Here is an 18,859-nt window from a genome sequence, read left to right on the forward strand (position 1 = left end):
GATTTGACAGAATTATCCAGCTCATCCTTGATTACTTTTGACTTCCTTGGTAAAACTTAGTTTTTGGTCTAACAGCCATATAACTGTCTCTCATCCTGAATGCTGAAGCCATATTAACCTTTCTATAAATTTTTATGTATTGTTCTGATCATAGTCATCCCTTGGCTAAACTGCTTTCAGGGGCTCTCAATGCCTACCTATAAAGTATAATCTCTTCAGTCTGGAATCCAAAGACAGTGCCCTCAAGTATCTCAAGCTCTGGTCAAACTACACTACTTACTTATAATTTCTTACAAAATATATCTAGCCCTACCTTATCTTTCTACTAGTGGCAAACACATTTCCTCTCTCTAGAACACCCTTTCCCCTTGATCAGTACTCATTCTTTAACAATGACTATTATGTCATTTCTTTCAAAAATCACTTCACTCCTAATTCATAAAAATTGTCTGTTTCATTCATAGGATACCTCCATATAACATATGTCCTTCAGAACACTACATGAGTGAAACAAATAATTTTTATATTGATTCAGAATGAAATGATAATTCTTCTATCATTGTATCCCTCACAGTATTAATATATTGCTACATATAACACTTAATGAAACTATGAATGAAAAAATCTGTCTTACCAACATACTACCCTGAAGTTTACAGTTTTTTCCCTTGCCTCCCTTTCGGTCAAGTTTTTCCACATACAAATACCACTAAATAGTATCCCTGAAAAACAACAAAAATTATCTCAAAGTGACAGCAATTCTATAAAAGTGAAATTTAATGTTAATAAATTTGTAATTCTAAAAATTCATAGAAGCGACAATTCCTAAGTGTGCAATGAAGACAAAATTAGTATCATCATGAAAAGCAAAAATAGAAAACTGTCGACATTATTCATTGCATAGGTTTGTAAAGTCATAAAAGGCAAAGTGTTAATTCTCTAAAGAGTCTATCTGTAAGTAGTTAAGAAATATATTTGAATAATGTTAACAAAGTCATACTTGCTGCCTAGGTAGGAACTATCAAAACATCAGATTCAGGTTAGTATCTTAAGACCAAAATTAGTAACAAAAAAGTAAAACTGTGGACTAACCAAATGGAAGATGAAAGAGTAAAGTATGTAAGCAAAATAAAAAAAAAATCAAGAAAAAAGATAATTGTGAAATAAAAAACAGAATTTTAAGAAGTTTAAAGGGCACAGGTGTGAATAATAGCATTCCTAAACCCAATAACTGAATATACATGTAAAACTGCAGAAATTAAATTGTGTGATTGTTTGCCAAAATAAAATTTCTAAATAGATAACATACTTGAGACTGCTATCCTTAGAAAGGCCTGCTTGTGAAGTTGGCCCTTAGCTGGAATCTGGGAACTTGTATTTTGGGAGGTTTCCCACCGTTCGCTGATAAGAATGGTTCACTGTACCTAAACGGTTTGTACAAACAATATGGTTTATGCTGAACAGTTGTTTTCCTTCTGGAAGTCTGGAATTTTGGTTTGTGCTAGGTAGACAGTCCCTGTGTGAACAATGCTCAGTAAAAACTCTGGGCACTGAGTCTTTAATGAGCTTTCCAAATAGACAACATTTCACTTGTGTTGTCACAATTCACAGCTGCAAGAATTTAGTGAATCCCATGTGACACCACTGGAAGAGGACTCTTGGAAACACATGCCTGGTGTCTTCCAGACATTGTCCCAAGTGCTTTTTTTCTTTGCTGATCTTACTTTGTATCCTTTCACTACAATAAATGATAGCCATGAGTACAACTACATGCTGAGTCCTGTGAGTCTTCCTAGAAAATCATGAAACCTGAGGGTAGTCTTGAGAACCCCTAATAGCCACAGGTAAAATGCATTCTTCACATTAAACCAAACTGATTTTAAGAGCTTTATATAATCTCTAACTCATTTCCTGTCTCTACATATGAAATGCAGTAGATGCATTTGTAGAAAATTTTTAGATATTTTAAGGAAATAAGACCATTTTGAGTATCAATTTTCTTCTCTTATGCAAAATAGTATTTAAAGTACATATTAAATATATAATTCTTCAACGGAACCAATAAAGGATCCTGATAAGTACCTGTAACGGAAAGAATAGAACTGCTATGTAAGTAATCTGTACCATCAAGAAATATAAGATTATGTATAAAATAAAGGTATATGGTTGACAGGGGACTCTCCCTCCCCCAAGCCACAGACACATTCACACAGTGGATCACAGACATATGTAGTGGACCACACACACACAGAGCACTATAGATATATACACATGCACAAAGAGTCAGAGCCAGAGAGAGAAAACACAAGACTGGGAGTGAAAGAATCAGAAACAGAGAGATGCAGACACATACATAGCCAGAGAGAAAAAGACACAGAGACAGAACGAATCACACACAGAAATAGATACAAAGACAGCCTGTGTTGTCAATGGCTAATTTTTTACACACACACACACATATATAAAACCTTTTAAAATCACAAATTCACTGGCATTTATTTCTACCACTGTCCTTGGTATGCTTTTTGTGTTAATAAAGTGAAAAATAAAGGTAACTGAGAAAAACTGAATCTTATTTCACATCTGATATGGAATTAATATATATGTATATAAATACATTATTGTACATAGAAAAAAGGTAGCAATAGGCTTACTATTTTTATCCTTTGGTCTTTGAGGAATGACTTTGTTTTTTTCACACTGCGATGCTGTCGCTCTACCTGCTATGATTTACCTATCTGTGACCTTTATTACACTACCAATAACCTTGGAAACTGGATTCTTTTAATCCCCACTCCACCTGCTCACCAGCAAACTTCTTTAATATGTTATAATGTTAACATACTCAAAAATACTATAATCATAACATGTTTGTTCTTGTAACTTATTAGCAAAATAGAAATGGCTGGAACATACACGTATGCTCAAGAAATGCAGTTGGTGAACTTTAGTATAAAAGGATGAGACCCACTAAATAAGCTTATGTTTCAAAGTTACTTATTCCTTTAAACTATTTCTAAAAGGGCAAATAATCCAATTTTATCATTGAAAAAATATTTGCAAGATTACTACACTAATAAAAAACTTTTTAGCATGCATAGAATTGTGTATATTAACTCTAGTCATATAAAAACTTGACACAATTTTTAAGAAAAACCTGGAGAAAATGAAACTGGTGAGGAATAGAGTTAGCATCTATTTTAGATTTTCAAATGTCATCATCAAACGATCAATGCCTGTGTGTTCAACAGTTTGCAACAGTAGAATTATCAGGAAAAAAAATTATAAGGCAAGACTAAAAGCTAGAGGCCATAAAGTAAAAGGGGGCACACAGTAGTAAATAAAAGTGTAACACTCCATCAAATTGAATCTGTTGTTGCTCCAGGACACCAACAACAAAGGAGGCCTTACCCTGACCAGAGGCTCACTTGAGAAATGGCCACACATGCTGAGCAAATTGTTTTAGCTGGATAATAATAGCTAACACTCATTGCTTTCTACGGGACAGGCACTGTTTTCCAAATGAATCATGTTTTTATTCATTTAATTACTTATATAATACATGCTGAGGAGAGGACACAGTTTGGTTTTGTTGCTATTTGATTACAAAAGTTAATCTTTCATACATGTTTAAAGAAAGATTCATACCCACTTGTTGGTTATCTGTGAGCCAGATACTACACTCAGCATTTATCCTATACTTTCTTGCATATAATCTTCACAACACTGTATGGCAGCCATTATTACTTACCTTCATTGTAAATACAACTCCCCCTAAATTTTTCCATGGTCATCCCAGAAGTCACAAATTCATTTCCAAATCTACTTCATTCTTTTTCTTATCATCACTAGTTTCAGTTTAACTCAGTTCAAAATAACTCCTAAATTTCTGTCTACTTCAAAGTCAAGGTTAACATTGTATATTCTTAAAAACCTCCATTTTTAGGCTATTTTAAATTTTATTTGCATGTATAATCTCTACATTCACATAATTCACACTGTTAGGAATCTAGTATTCAACAGACAACATATGAGAGCTTTTTGTAAGTATTTGTAAGACAGGTTCTTTCTCAAGTGACAGAAATTTACATCACTGTACATTCAAATAGATAAGAAAAGAACTATTTGACTAAATCAGTAAAAAAATGACTGTTTGACTCAACTAAGTAAACAAAATCATTAATCATTAGCTGCTGTATAGAACTCGCGTGGTTAGATTCAATTCTTGCCTCAAAGGCTTACAATCTAATTAGACAACAAAGATAAAACACATTGGAAAAAGGAACAGTACAAAAGGATCATGACCATTAACTAAGCAGCCATCAACTTAAGCTCTAAAATGTTTCTTCAAGGTTGAAAGAATATCATAGAAAACAGAGTTCTGAGATGTACAAAATAGAGTTTATATAAAGTGCCACCAAAGAACATCTGGAAATATGACAAAGAATGAAATGAAAACATAGAGTTTAATACTTAGACTATGGCATGGTGACTACACAGTCAAATATTTATAAAAAGATCAATTCTTTCACCATCCCTATCATGCTACAAATTGCTTCAGTAATTGTTCTTAATTTCTTCCTTTTGTTTTAGAATAAATATGGATAAAGACTGGTAATACAAACACAGAATTAGATAACTTATTTTAAAATAATTTAAGAAATCTAGTAGCTTAATGAAGCTTAACCTTCATAACTCTAAATAAAGATGTTACTATACAGATTAGAACTCCCCACTATTACATTTACTTTCTATTTCCCCATCATTAATATATACTCTGCAAAATTCAACAGCAAATAACATTTCTTATTTTATTCATTTAGCCAATAAGTATATTTAACAATATATAAAGGAGAACTAAAATTACTGAATAAAACTTACTTTTTAGCAAAATTTTTACTTCTCCATTCTCTTTCTTGATCTCATTCATTACTTTATGTTTCTTTTTTTCTCTTTCTTTTTCTTTGTCTCTCTCTTTAATTTTGTCTTTGATTTTATCTGAAAGACAAAATAAATATTTAAAACCATTACAATTTTATTTTTCTCCATAAACTAAGTTTAATTTCTAGAATTACAATACACAAAGGAAATGAGAATGAGAAACAAATATACCTTTTTTCCTTCCTCTCAGGTTTTAGGAAATATTTCTAAATCTCCTTTTTTATTAAACATGAAATAAATGCTAAAATTTATCATTATGCATTTCATTCTAATGATTATTCTTCACTTACTTCATGTTAACCTAAATATTAGACTTATTTCAAATCCCTTAAAATAATTGGCTAACTTTAACTGAAGAGAAACGTCCAGTTTGGAAAAGCGCTAAGCTTTGAAATTGGGCATATCTAAATTAGTAACATAACATCAAAAAAATTACTCAATCTCAGTTTCCTAATCTGTAAAATGACAGTCGATATCTACCTCATAAGGTTACTATAAGGCTTAAATGAAAAAGGATATAAAATGACTATGCAGAGCCCGGCATATATAAGAGTAGATGTTAATTCCCTTACTCTTGCACCTTTTAAAAAGAATCAGACTGATCTGATTAGCTGGTGATATTGCAATACTAAAATAAAGGGCGTAAGAACTCTAAAAATCACTTACATTTAAAAATTCAAGCTTTGAGCTTATATATCTCATATCTTATTTCTTGTTTGTTCAATCAACTTCTTATGCACCCAGAAAAAGACAAGATATAGAGGAGAATGGAAGTTCTTGCCCTCAAAAAGCTTATGATTTATTACAAAGCCATGATGGAAGCACACAAAAACTGTAAAATATCTTAGAATATAATAGAGATTATACAGTGTATATGCATACTGCATAATCTCTTAAAAGAGTTCTTCCTACTTTCTTTTCTATAAATACTAATCCAAACCTACTCACCTAAATATTAGATTACTATCTAGATCAGCACTGCCCAATATAATGCTACCACATATGTAAATTTACATTTTCTGGTAGCCACATTAAAACCATAAAAAGAAACAGGTGGAAATAATCTTAATAACATATTTTATTTAACTCAATATATTCAAAACATTATTTCAACATGGAACTGATATTAAAAAATTATTGAGATATTTTACATTTATGATATCTCAATCCAAACTAGCTCCACTTTAAGTGTTCAACAGCCACATAAAACTAGTGACTACCACATTTAAATAGCAGATTTTCAAAAAATTCAATCCATATGACCAATAAACCTATTTTTAAACTTCAATAATAATTTAAAAATACAAATTAAAAGACGCTATTTTCACCTATAAAACTGACAAGTGCTTTTTTTAAAGTGATAACACTTCAACCTGATGAGAGGACAGTTGATGATACAGCAAACAGAAACAGGAATTCACTAAGTCAACAAATATGCAGTCTTGAGTTTAAGAAAAAGGTTAAAGATAGCAGAAGTGATGAATAAGCTAGATCTTTGTTCGCATATAACTTAAATTCTACAGGATGTCCCAAAAGTCACCATACATAGGGAAAATGGGAAATTGTAGCTAAATGTACCTTTATTTACAAAATATTCATTATAAAATTTTACAAAGCTTTTCCTTTGCATGGAGACTACTATGTATGCTGACTTTTGGGACACTCTGTAGAATAGATCCAATTGTCCTCACATTTCTGATTAGTTTGCTAGTCTTGCTTTCTGATGTCTGAAGTCCTTGAAATCCTCTCAAAGGCTGCCATCTAGCTATATACTCCAAATTGCTGGAGATTAGAAACATAGGTAGGTCAGTATTTCCTAAGAAACCAAACATTTTCTTAAAAATGAACTATTTATCATTTAAAATTACAACTGAAGAAAAAAGTTATCTGAAATGTCTCCATATTTCTTTTTCTAATCATCCATGTTAATCTTATATATATAAAAGCCTAGACTTCTAGATCTTTCAGCAAGGACGGGATTATGATGGAAAACAGTACCCTGGCATCATTGCTTACTATAATATATTATTCCTAGGCAACATATATATCCCTTATTCAACTATGACAATCTTGATACTTGTCAAAGTAAAAAGTAGCTCCTCACCAAAATATTGTGAGCATTCTATTCTAAATGATTGCCATATATTTTGATTCCTAATGAAACTATATCTAGATCTCCTGTTAAAATAGTATTGATGGGTTGGGCACAGTGGCTCACGCCTGTAATCCTAGCACTCTGTGAGGCCAAGGTGGGTGGATCGTTTGAGCTCAGGACTTCGAGACCAGCCTGAGCAAGAGCGAGACCCCATCTCTACTAAAAATAGAAAAAATTATATGGACAACTAAAAATATATATAGAAAAGATTAGCCAGGCATGGTGGCGCATGCCTGTAGTCCCAGCTACTCCAGAGGCTGAGACAGGAGGATCGCTTGAGCCCAGGAGTTTGAGGATGCTGTGAGCTAGGCTGACGTCACGGCACTCTAGCCTGGGCAACAGAGTGAGACTGTCTCAAACAAACAAACAAACAAACAAATCATTCATCCCAGGGATGCAAGGATGGCTCAACATACACAAATCAATAAACATGATACATCACATTAACAGAATCAAGGACAAAAACCATATGATCATTTCAATAGATGCTGAGAAAGCATCAGACAAAATCTAATATCCCTTTATAATAAAAACTCTCAACAAACTAGGTATAGAAGGAACATACTGTGTTAGTCTGCTTGTGTTGCTATAAAAGAATACCTGAACGTTGGGGGTAATTTATAAAGAAAAGAGGTTTATTTGGCTCATATTTTTGCAGTATGTACAAAAAGCATGGTTCCAGCATCTGCTTCTGGTGAGGGCTTCAGTAAACTTCTAATCATGGTGGAAGGGGAGGAGGAGAAGTCATGTCACATGATGAGACAGGGAGCAAGAAAGAGAGAAGGGAGGTGCCAGCTCTTGCATGAACTAAGGAGTGAGAACTCACTCATTACCATGGGGAGGGCACCAAGCCAATCATAAGGGATCTGGCCCCATGACTCAAGCACCTCCCAATAGGCCCCACCTCCATCAAGGTGATCAAATTTCAACATGAGATTTAGAGGGGAAAAATACCCAAACTATGTTACATACCTCGAAACAATAAAGGCCATACATGACAAACCCACAGCTAGTATCATACTTAACGGAGGAAAATTGAAAGCCTTTTCTCTAAGAACTAGAATAAGAGAAGAATGTCCACTTTCACCACTTTTATTCAACATAGTACTGGAAGTCCTGGCTACAGAAATTAGGCAAGAGAAAGAAATAAAGGACATCCAAATTGTAAAGGAAGAATTCAAATTATCCTTGCTCATAGACAACATATGATATTTAGAAAAACCTAAAGACTCCACCAAAAACTGTTAGAACAGATAAGCAAATTCATCAAATTTTTAGGACACAAAATCAACATACAAGTATCAGTAATGTTTCTATACACCAACAATAAACTAACCGAAAAATCAAGAAAGCAATCGCATTTACAATAGCTACAAAAAACATAAAATACCTAGGAATAAATTTAATCAAAGAAGTCATAAGATCTCTATAAAGGAAACTATAAGACACTAATGAAAGAAAGTGAATTCGACACAGGAAAATGAAAAAATATTCCATGCTCACAAATTTAAAGAATTAATACTGTTAAAATGTCAATATTACCCAAACAATCTACAGATTCAATGCAATCTCTATCAAAATACCAATGACACTCTTCACGGAAATAGAAAAAAGAATCCTAAAATTCCCGTGGAACCACAAAAGGCAAATAGCCAAAGAAATCCTGAGCAAAAACAACAAAGCTGGAGGCATCACAATATGACTTCAAAATATACTGTTAATACAAGGCCACAGTAACCAATGGTACTGGCATAAAAACAAGACACAAAGACCAATGAAACAATAGAGAACACAGAAATAAATTCACGCATTTACAGCCAACTCATTTTCAACAAAGGCGTCAAGAACATACAATGGGGAAAGGATAGTCTCTTCAATAAATGGTGTTGAGAAAACTGGATATCCATATGCAGAAGAATGAAGCTAGACCCTTATCTTTCACCATACACAAAAGTCAAATCAAAATGGATTAAAAACAAATATAATACCTGAAACTACTAGAAGACAACATTGGCAAAATACTTCAAGAATTATTTTATAGATAACAGAAGACCGACACTATATTTTTTAAGCATTCTAATGACTTTTCTTGACAATCCCTGCAGCAGAATCTAACCACTTTTTAAAAATATACTACAGGCCAACCGCAGTGGCTAACGCCTGTAATCCTAGCACTCTGGGAGGCAGAGGCGGGAGGATTGCTCTAGTTCAGCAGTTCAAGACCAGCCTGAGCAAAAGCGAGACCCCATCTCTACAAAAAACAGAAAAATTAGCCAGGTGTGGTGGCACACGCCTGTAGTCCTAGCTACACAGGAGGCTGTCGTAGGAGTATTACTTGAGTTGTAGAAGTTTGAGGCTGCAGTGAGCTATGATGATGCCACTGCACTCTACCTAGGGGTCACAGAGTGGGACTGTTTAAAAAAAGAAAAAAAGGAAATTGAACCCCTCTCCTCATAATCCCCCCTTTCATATATAAAAAAAGAAAAATATATACTACATACTTTCCTGCTTTCTAAAATATAAAAAATATAATTGTCTTCTCATTATGACAAAAATTTTAATCCATTATCACTCTCATATTAATGACCTCAAAAATAGAAAAAATTATTCAAAACTAAAAGACAGTGGTTAAGCCTCATTTCATTTTATTATCTTCACTTCATCCTCATCTATAATTTATCAATCCAGGAAAGAGAAATTATAGCTCTAACTTTTGGCAGTCACCTACAAGCCCGTTCTTATTTGTTCTATGCTAAGAAACTAAACACGGTCCATTAGTAATACACTGTATAGTAAAGTAAGCAGGTTCTCTATTACAGCAAATTTCACATGGTATTCTAGTTAATTACAAACATATTTGTCTCCTTATCATCTTCATCTCCACCGGCGTAAACTCCTTGAGGGTAGAGAAGGCTCTCTTTCCCATAAATGCTCATTCAATCCATGAAACAGACTTTGTGATAAAGTGAGAAATTGTTGCGTTATTTTCTATAGTACAGCAATGATTTTTCTCTTCTCTAAGGTGTTCTGGGTTCAAATTTGTTAATCATTCCTTCTTTCCTCTGCCATGCCACAGCAGAAAAGGAAATTCTTACTCCTTAAAGTCTTCTAGGAATAGTTCCTCAAATTTATTTCCTTTATTAACTGGTCTGCTCATTTCTAACAAAAAGTTTGACAATTTAATGAAACTACTCCTCTATAACATTAGAGATCCAAGATTTTTCTGGGTAAGCCTAAAGAAAAACAAATAATTTTCCCCAAAAGACAATGGGCTAATTTCCATTTTATGTAGAGTTCTTTTTTGTTTAATTGACAAGTAAAAATTGTATATATTTATGGTGTCTAATACATGTATACATTGTGGAATGGCTAAATCAAGCTATTTAACATAGGCATTATCTCACATATTTATTTTTTATGGGTCAGAATACTTAAAATCTACTCTTAGCAATTTTTAAATAGACAATATATTGTTAAATGTAGTCATCATGATAAAACAGATCTCTTGAATTTCTTCTTGCTGTCTGACTGAAATTGTGTCCTTTGACCAGCATCTCCCCAATCCCCAGACTCTAGTAATCACCTTTTACTCTCTGTTTCTATGAGTTCAACTTTTTTACACTTCACATACAAATAAGATCATATAGCATTTGTCCTTTTGTGTCTGGCTTATGTCACTTAAGACTATGTTCTCCACATTCATCCATGTTTTTGTAAATGACAGGACTTCCTTCTTTTTTAAGGCTGAATAGTATTCCATTGTGTATATATACACCACATTTTCTTTATTCACTTATCCACTGATGGACACTTAGGTTGATTCTATTATCTTGGCTATTATGAATATTGTTGCAATGAACATAGTAGTGCAGATAACTCTTCGACATAATGATTTCATATCCTTTGGATATACAGCCAGTAGTGAGATTGCTGGATTATACGGTTGTTATATTTTTAGTTTTTTGAGAAACCTCCAAACTGTTTCCCATAGTGGTTGTACTAACAGTGTACAAGGGTTCCCTTTTCTCCACATCCTCACTATATGTAGAGAGCTCTTTTTATAAAGAGAACTCTTATAAATACAAAAAAAAGAAAACTAGAAAAATTAAATGTTAAAAATAGAAAACAGTAAAATACCAAAAGTGCAAAGGACATAAAAGAGTAAATTTCAAAGAATGTTAATGCTAAATAAACATGAAAATAAATTATCAGTATTCAAAGAAATACAAATTAAAAGAATATAAAACCATTTTACACCTACCAAATTAACCATTTTTTAAAAAACAAGATTAATAGCGCTGGCAAAGGTGAAGTGAAATAGGCATTTCTACACAATGATAACGAGTGTAAATTGAAAGTCCTACTGTAGGGCAACTTAATATGTAGAACAAGCATTAATATTGATCAATCCCTGGACCCCACAATTCCATTGCTAGAATTAAAAAAAAAAAAAAAAAATCAAGCTTGCACAAATACAGTTTTTTTTTTTTTTTGAGACAGAGTCTCACTCTGTTGCCCAGGCTAGAGTGAGTGCCGTGGCGTTAGCCTAGCTCACAGCAACCTCAAACTCCTGAGCTCAAGCGATCCTCCTGTCTCAGCCTCCCGAGTAGCTGGGACTACAGGCATGCACCACCATGCCCGGCTAATTTTTTTTTTTCTATATATATATTTTTAGCTGTCCATATAATTTCTTTCTATTTTTAGTAGAGATGGGGTCTCGCTCTTGCTCAGGCTGGTCTCGAACTCCTGAGCTCAAACGATCCGCCCACCTCGGCCTCCCAGAGTGCTAGGATTACAGGCGTGAGCCACCGCGCCCGGCCCACAAATACAGTTGTCCCTCAGTATCCATGGGAGACTGGTTCCCCCATGAATACTAAAATGTGTTGCTACCGTGATCTGCAGATGCTCAATTCCTTATATAAAATGGCACAGTATTTGCTATAACCTATACACATTCTCCCATACACTTTAAAACATCTCTAGATTACTTATAATATTAATACCTAATACAATATAAATGCTATGTAAATAGTTGTTACACTGTATTATTTTTATGTGCATTATTTTGTATTGTTTATTGTTTTTGAATATTTTTGATCTGTGGTTGATCAAATAGGCAGATGCAAAACCCAGATACAGCAGGCCAACTGTACACATATATACACAACGATCCTCATCCCATATTATTAATACTAGTGATAACTGTAAATAACTTAAATTTAATAATGGAGGATTAAATAAATTTGGGTATACTCATATAGTGAAAAATTATGAAGCCATTAAAACTCATGTTTAGGCCAGTGGCTTATGCCTATAATCCCAGTATTTTGAGAGGCCAAGGTGGGAGAATGGCTGGAGGCCAAGAGTTTGAGGTTGTACTGAGCTATGATAATGCTATTGCACTCCAGCCTTGGTGACAGATTGAGACTCTGTCTCAGAGAGAGAAAAAAAAAAAAAATCATGTTGAGTGTTAGTAAGAGTCAACATTATGGGGAAAATCTTAATAATATGTTAGGAGAAAATTGCAAGTTAACATACATAAATATAAATCTATACCAAGGATCCCAAGACCACCATATATATGTATGTATGTGAGTACATATGTGTACATATACACATATACATACAGGGATCTTAAAACAAGGAAAATCATTTAAAAGTATATATAAACTCAATCCTCCCACATCAAATAGTCAAGAGATCATTTCACTCTCACACCTTGGGCAAACACTGAATTTCATTTTTTAGAGAAACTAAATAGGCTTCAAGACTCAGGCACCCCACGTAAGGCAAAGAATGGAACTAAAAACAAGCTAACTGTACTTCCCTAAAATGCTTAAGCTGACTTATATTTAAAGAAAGAGCTTTGAGCTTTGGGAAATTAAAAATACCAAAACTGAAAAACTTACAAGGTTAGAATGCCCAAAAAGCAGAGCAACAAGACAAAGAAGTGGAAAATGGCAGAAAATAAGCTGACCTAAAAGGATCTATTCAGGAGGCCCAATATCAAATTAAACGAAATTTCAGAAAAAGAAACCAGAATTTTATAGGGAATAAAAATATCAAATGAATAATAAAATAAATTTTTCCCAAAAGGACCAGTCTGATAGGGAATGAAAGATTCCATTAGGGACAGGTATAAAGAATGGAATCTGTCACCACGGCCCCATCCATCCACACACACAGGATTTCAGTATATAAGGAATAGAAAAGATCCTAAAAACCTCCAGAGAAAAGAAAAAGGTGAAAAACAGATCACATAACAAACAGATCAAGTAACTGAGGAACTGGACTTTTCAATACCAATAGTACTTAGATGCTAGAAAGCAATAGAGCGGCAATGCCTTCAAAAATCCTGAGTGAAAAATAATTTTTAAGCTAGAATTCTATAATCTCCCAAACTATCAATCATGAGGGAAGACATATTCAGACAAGCAAAAATTCAAAAAAATTTACCACACATGCATCCCTTCATTGAAAGTTACTTGAGGGTATGCTCAAGTAAATTAAGTAAACAAAGGAAGAAGACATGAGATCCTGGGGAACCTGGCACAGGAGAGCAGAGAATATACCAGAATGAAAGGTGTGGAGCTGGCTCAGAGGGTAATCAGTTCAAGGTGAAGTATACGAATGGAGCACTGTAAAAACAAGACCTCCAGGGAAAAAAATTAGGGTAGAAAATGAAGCAGTAAGTATATATGTAAATGTAAAAGAGATACAATTTTTAAATACACAAAAACCAAGAAAGCCATACAAAAAAGGATCTCTTTCTGATCTGCATTGAAGAGCATTTGCAAAGTAATTATAGCCACTGATTATTGCTTTAACTAAGGTATGTGAAATTATTAAAAACAACAGGAAAGGAGCTAGGTTATAACAGAGGTAATTGTTATCTATCTTAAGAATATAATATATGTCTAAAACTAAATAATCAAAAAAAGTAATATGAGCATTTTATTCAGAAATTTGGAATTAAAAGTTGATGAGAGGCCACAGGGGCTCATACCTGTAATCCTAGTACTTTGGGAGGCTGAGACAGGAGGATCACTTGAGGCCAGGAGTTTAGAACAGCCTGGGCAACATAGTGAGACCCCATTGCTATAAAAAATTTTTAAAAATTAGTCAGGCGTGGTGGTGTGCACTTGTAGTCCCAGCTACTTGGGAGGCTGAGGCAGGAGGATCGTTTGAGCCCAGGAGTTTGAGGTTGCAGTAAGCTATGAAGACACCACTGCACTCTAGCCAGAGCAACGGAGGAAGACTCTATCTCAAAAAAAAAAAAAAAAAAAAAAAAAAAAAAAAAAAAGTAGATGAGATAACTAAAAGAGTTATAGCTGGGGCACGGGGAGGTTGGATAGGGAAAGCTAGGGCTATTTCTTATTATAAACCTTTCAATGCTGTTTGATTTTTTAAATTAAATTTTATTTTTTAAATTTACAAAGTCACTGTCTTTCAACCCAAAACACATTAACGCCAATCTAATAATGAGAACAGACAAGTCCCAATTAGCCAGCATTTCACAAAATACATAACTAATACTCCTTAAACTGTCAAGGTCATCAAAAAGCAAGGTATGTCTGAGATACTGTCACAGCCAAGAGAAGCCTAAGGAGACATGACGACTGAATGTAATATGGTATCCTGGATGGGATCCTTGAACAGAAAAAGGATATTAGGTAAAAAATTAAGGCAATATGAATAATGTGTGGATATTAGTCAATAATAATATATCATTATTGGTTCATTAATTATGGCAAATGTACTACATAATCCAGATTTTAATAATTGGGGAAACTAAGTATGAGGTATATGGGAACTCTGTACTATCTTTGCAACTTTTCTGTAAATCTAAAACTATTCTAAAATAAAAAGCCTACTAAAAAAGTATAAAGGCAAAACAATGAAAAGAAAGGAATACAGACACAGACACACATGTGTATGTACTTGTGTTATAAATTTAACAATACATAACAGAAGAGCTCCAAAACATAGTTAAGTAAAAAGAGTAGGTTAAAGAAAAAAGCATATAGTACATTGAGGCTTTTAAAAATAAACTACATAATCTTTTCTGCTTCAGTGTATGTGTACATATGCATATACGTAAATGTACAGAAAAATCTGAAAGGAAGAACACAAACAACAGGGCCTTCTAGGGAAGGAAGAAAAGGAACTACTGCTTTTTATTTCATATACTTCTAAATTATCTGAAATTTCTACAATAGAAAGGAATTCATATATTATATATTACTTGTGTAATTAAGTTAGTAGCCTAAATCTCCTTCCTCAAAGAATCAATAATTATGTTCATTTTTCAAAAAAGGTTTAGAATCACTCACAGTATATGAGAAGGAAAGACATACAAGAGAAACACACTTCAAACTAAAACACTGAATTAATATATAACACAATGTACATACTCACATATACACAGGAAAATAATCTTTTTCCAAAGGTTTCCTTTCATTAAAACTCTTCAAATGCTGTTCTGCCTCACTTTATACACATTATTTCAAAGTTATAGTTAATCAAGAGGAGAACAAAAGCAAAGGAGAAAAATAAACAATTACATATGCATTCTGAATATGCATACACATGTACCTTATTTATTAGGTTGAATAGCTTTTAAGAAAAAAACCTCCACACCATACTTTGACTCATCAAACCACAGATTTTGGTCTAAAGGAAGTTCTTTACATAGGTTAAATTTTTTTTAAATAAAAGTATCATAAAAATCTACTTAAGAAATGTTGATAGAATTAAATCCATTTCTTAAGAAATGTTGGTAGAATTTCACACTAAAATTTTTAACCACAATACATTCTTGTAGCACAAACCTCAAATAGGCTTCATGCTATCAGTTTTGCCTGCCCTGGATATAAGCCATAAGTCTCACCATAATAATGCAGGCTATGAAATTAATTGGTCTGAACAACACTGATGTTCCTCTTCTTCCCCCTCCCAAATCCAGCCAGGAATAATGTATGGCTGGAAATGGATCAAAGAACAAGCAGGGGCCGGCTGGGTGGCTCACACCTGTAATCCAAGCACTCTGGGAGGCCAAGGCGGGAGGATCGCTTGAGCTCTGGAGTCGGAGAGGAGCCTGAACAAGAGTGAGACCCCGTCTCTACTAAAAATAGAAAAAATTAGCCAGGCATGGTGGCATATGCCAGTAGTCCCAGCTACTCCGTAGGCTGAGACAGGAGGATTGCTTGAGCCGAGCCCAGGAGTTTGAGGTTGCTGTGAGCCAGGGTGACACCAGGGCACCCTAACCTGCATAACACAGTGGACTCTGTCTCAAAAAAAAACAAAAACAAAAACAAAAACAAAACACCTAGCAGGAAGAGGAAGAAAAAGAAATGTACAGAATTTTAATGAGGAAGCAGAAGGGAAAGTAGTTACAAAATGGTAAGAACATGAACAGAGAAAGATGAAGGAGATGAAGGATATAGTAAAAAGAGAAAGGACTTCACAAACAGTAAATGTGGAAAGAAGTGATTTATCATACCCTCTGCCCAACACAGCTAATCAAGGCTACCAAATCCAATGGCTTCTCAGCCCTTTCTCCCTGGACCTTACTGCAATATAACATTATTCACCTCCTCCTCAAAATTTCTCCCTAAATTTCAGTGAAACTGCACAATCCTATTTCACTACTCACTCATTATCATAATCCTATCATTCTAACCTGCACATTTCCCTGGGACCTGTCCTAGGCATGCCTCTCTTTTCTCTATACTGCTTCTAAAAATGCACTCCTATGACTTACACTAAAATTTCCTGGCAAATCAATCTCCAAACTAATCTCCCAATCTACCCTCTCTGCCAAACTCCATGCCCTCATCTCCATAAGATATATTTAACACCAAAATTACTATCCTTCTAATATAAAAGAGGCTCAAGTTCTCCTTCCAATTTCCTATTTATATTAATGGCACATCTTCCAACACCGATATACAAAAAAATTCTCAATTTTTGTTTTCTTCAGTTTTCCTCTAACTTTAAATCACTTGACCAGTTCAGTCTATTTTTCCATTGAAGTATCTCTGTCCTCTTTTCTCTTTACACAGTCACCACCATAGTGGATTCTCATTAGCTTTTGAAAGAAGGGGTCTCCCTACCTATACCCTCTCTCCTCTCCACCAATTCACTAAACAGATGGACCAAAAAATACTCCTTAAAAATATGGTTTACCAGGTTGTCACTCTCTTTTGCATAAAGCGAATTAGCAAATAGACCCAGCTTACCTGTACCCAAAAAAAGAAAATTCCCAAAATATGCCATTCAAAAATCTTCACTGGGAAGACTCATCTTCTTTTTAGCCTTTTTTTCCAGTACTCACCCACATGTGTAACAAGATTCCAGACTGTTTGATTTATCATTATTTAAATGCCTTACTCTGATATTTTTGCCAAAACCATTTAGTTGGAGTGTCTTTGCCTATTCCAATTCTGCCTATCAAAATTCTACACATCCTGCAAGATCTAGCTGAAATTCAGTTACTTTCATTAAATACTCCTTGATCCGTACAACTACAAATGATCATATCTTCCCCCTCCTCTTTTTATGATTTTAATTCTTACTTTTTCTATAGCTTTCTCTACCTGCCCTACTGGTTTTATAAGCTCCTTTGCAGTTATCATACTTATTCATCTTTGTTACCTCTATAGAACCTAGAAGAGTGCTTTGCATACAACTGAATGAAGTTTCCAGGGAGCAAGGGAAGAAAAGGGTTAAAGTTAAAAAGAAACAAATTACTAGAGAATAAGCATCCAAAGGGTCATCAATCACACTACACAAACAAAAAAGCAATATGCAGAAAAAGAAACAAGATGAGCAACAATAAGGAATGTCTTTACATTGCAGCTAATTATCTCTCCAATCAAATTACAAATTCTGTAAGGGCAAGAAACATAAACAGTTTTCCTCTTTGCACCTCCCCCTTACCTCCAGTGCCAACCACATAATAGTCAATAAAAAAAGTTGTTAAATCTACAAAAGAACAAACGAAACAGAGAGGACAAACTAGAGAAATCTTGATGTAATAATAAGAAAGTAAATGCTTTTATAAGACTCTAGAAATAAACAGAATATAGTGGAGGTAGGACAAGAAAAAAATGGAACATAGTGTTGGAAAGAAGCACTGCCAGAAAAAATTTCCACAAAATTGATTTTTTCATAGAAAACAACTTAGAGATCTCACCTACTCCCCTCATTTTACAGAAGAGAAGACTGAAGCCCAGAGAATTAAAATGATTTTTACAGGACAGAGACTGAATAATTGGCAAAACTAAGTTTCTCACCAGCTCTCCTAGTTTCTAGTGAAAACTTCTTACACCAAGCTTTAGACAGAAAAATCAATAACACAGTAAGAACTCTTTAGGTCACAAATGTTTCATGGTATTTAGCAAATAAGAGAAAACTCCTAATTTATAACCTGTACATATAAACACTACTTTAGGCTCTTGTGCACCAAGTCTTCCCCAGTAGATATAGTTATATAGCAGGGGAAGAAATTATGTAGAAACCAGTTCCAGAAACTTAAAGGGAAAAGAAGAAAACACTTCCTTTCCAATTAAGGAATAGTTGAGATTTGACAGGCTTGAAGTAGACGGTATTTAAAACACCTGACTCTAGCACTGTTTCCCAATCATACTTACGGACATTGCTTAAAGGGTGAATGGTCCTTATGAACCTAACTGTAAAAACTGATACATGTTAAGAACCCTGAGATTTGAAATACCTGTGCAGATCCAGTCAATTAAGAAC

At 34.0% G+C, this 18,859-nt stretch overlaps 1 protein-coding gene across 1 annotated transcript in view; it reads right to left on the bottom strand.

Annotated features, from left to right (window-relative positions):
• The window catches only part of RSBN1L (round spermatid basic protein 1 like), a 59,546-nt gene that overhangs the window by 28,515 nt on the left and 12,172 nt on the right, over positions 1-18,859 (bottom strand). Inside the window, exon 2 of the mRNA XM_069461830.1 lies at positions 4,882-4,998. Coding sequence (XP_069317931.1) covers positions 4,882-4,998 — 117 coding nt within the window. The remainder of the gene's footprint in view (positions 1-4,881; positions 4,999-18,859) is intronic.

This window comes from Eulemur rufifrons, chromosome 29, assembly GCF_041146395.1.
Source record: "Eulemur rufifrons isolate Redbay chromosome 29, OSU_ERuf_1, whole genome shotgun sequence".
NCBI lineage: Eukaryota > Metazoa > Chordata > Mammalia > Primates > Lemuridae > Eulemur > Eulemur rufifrons.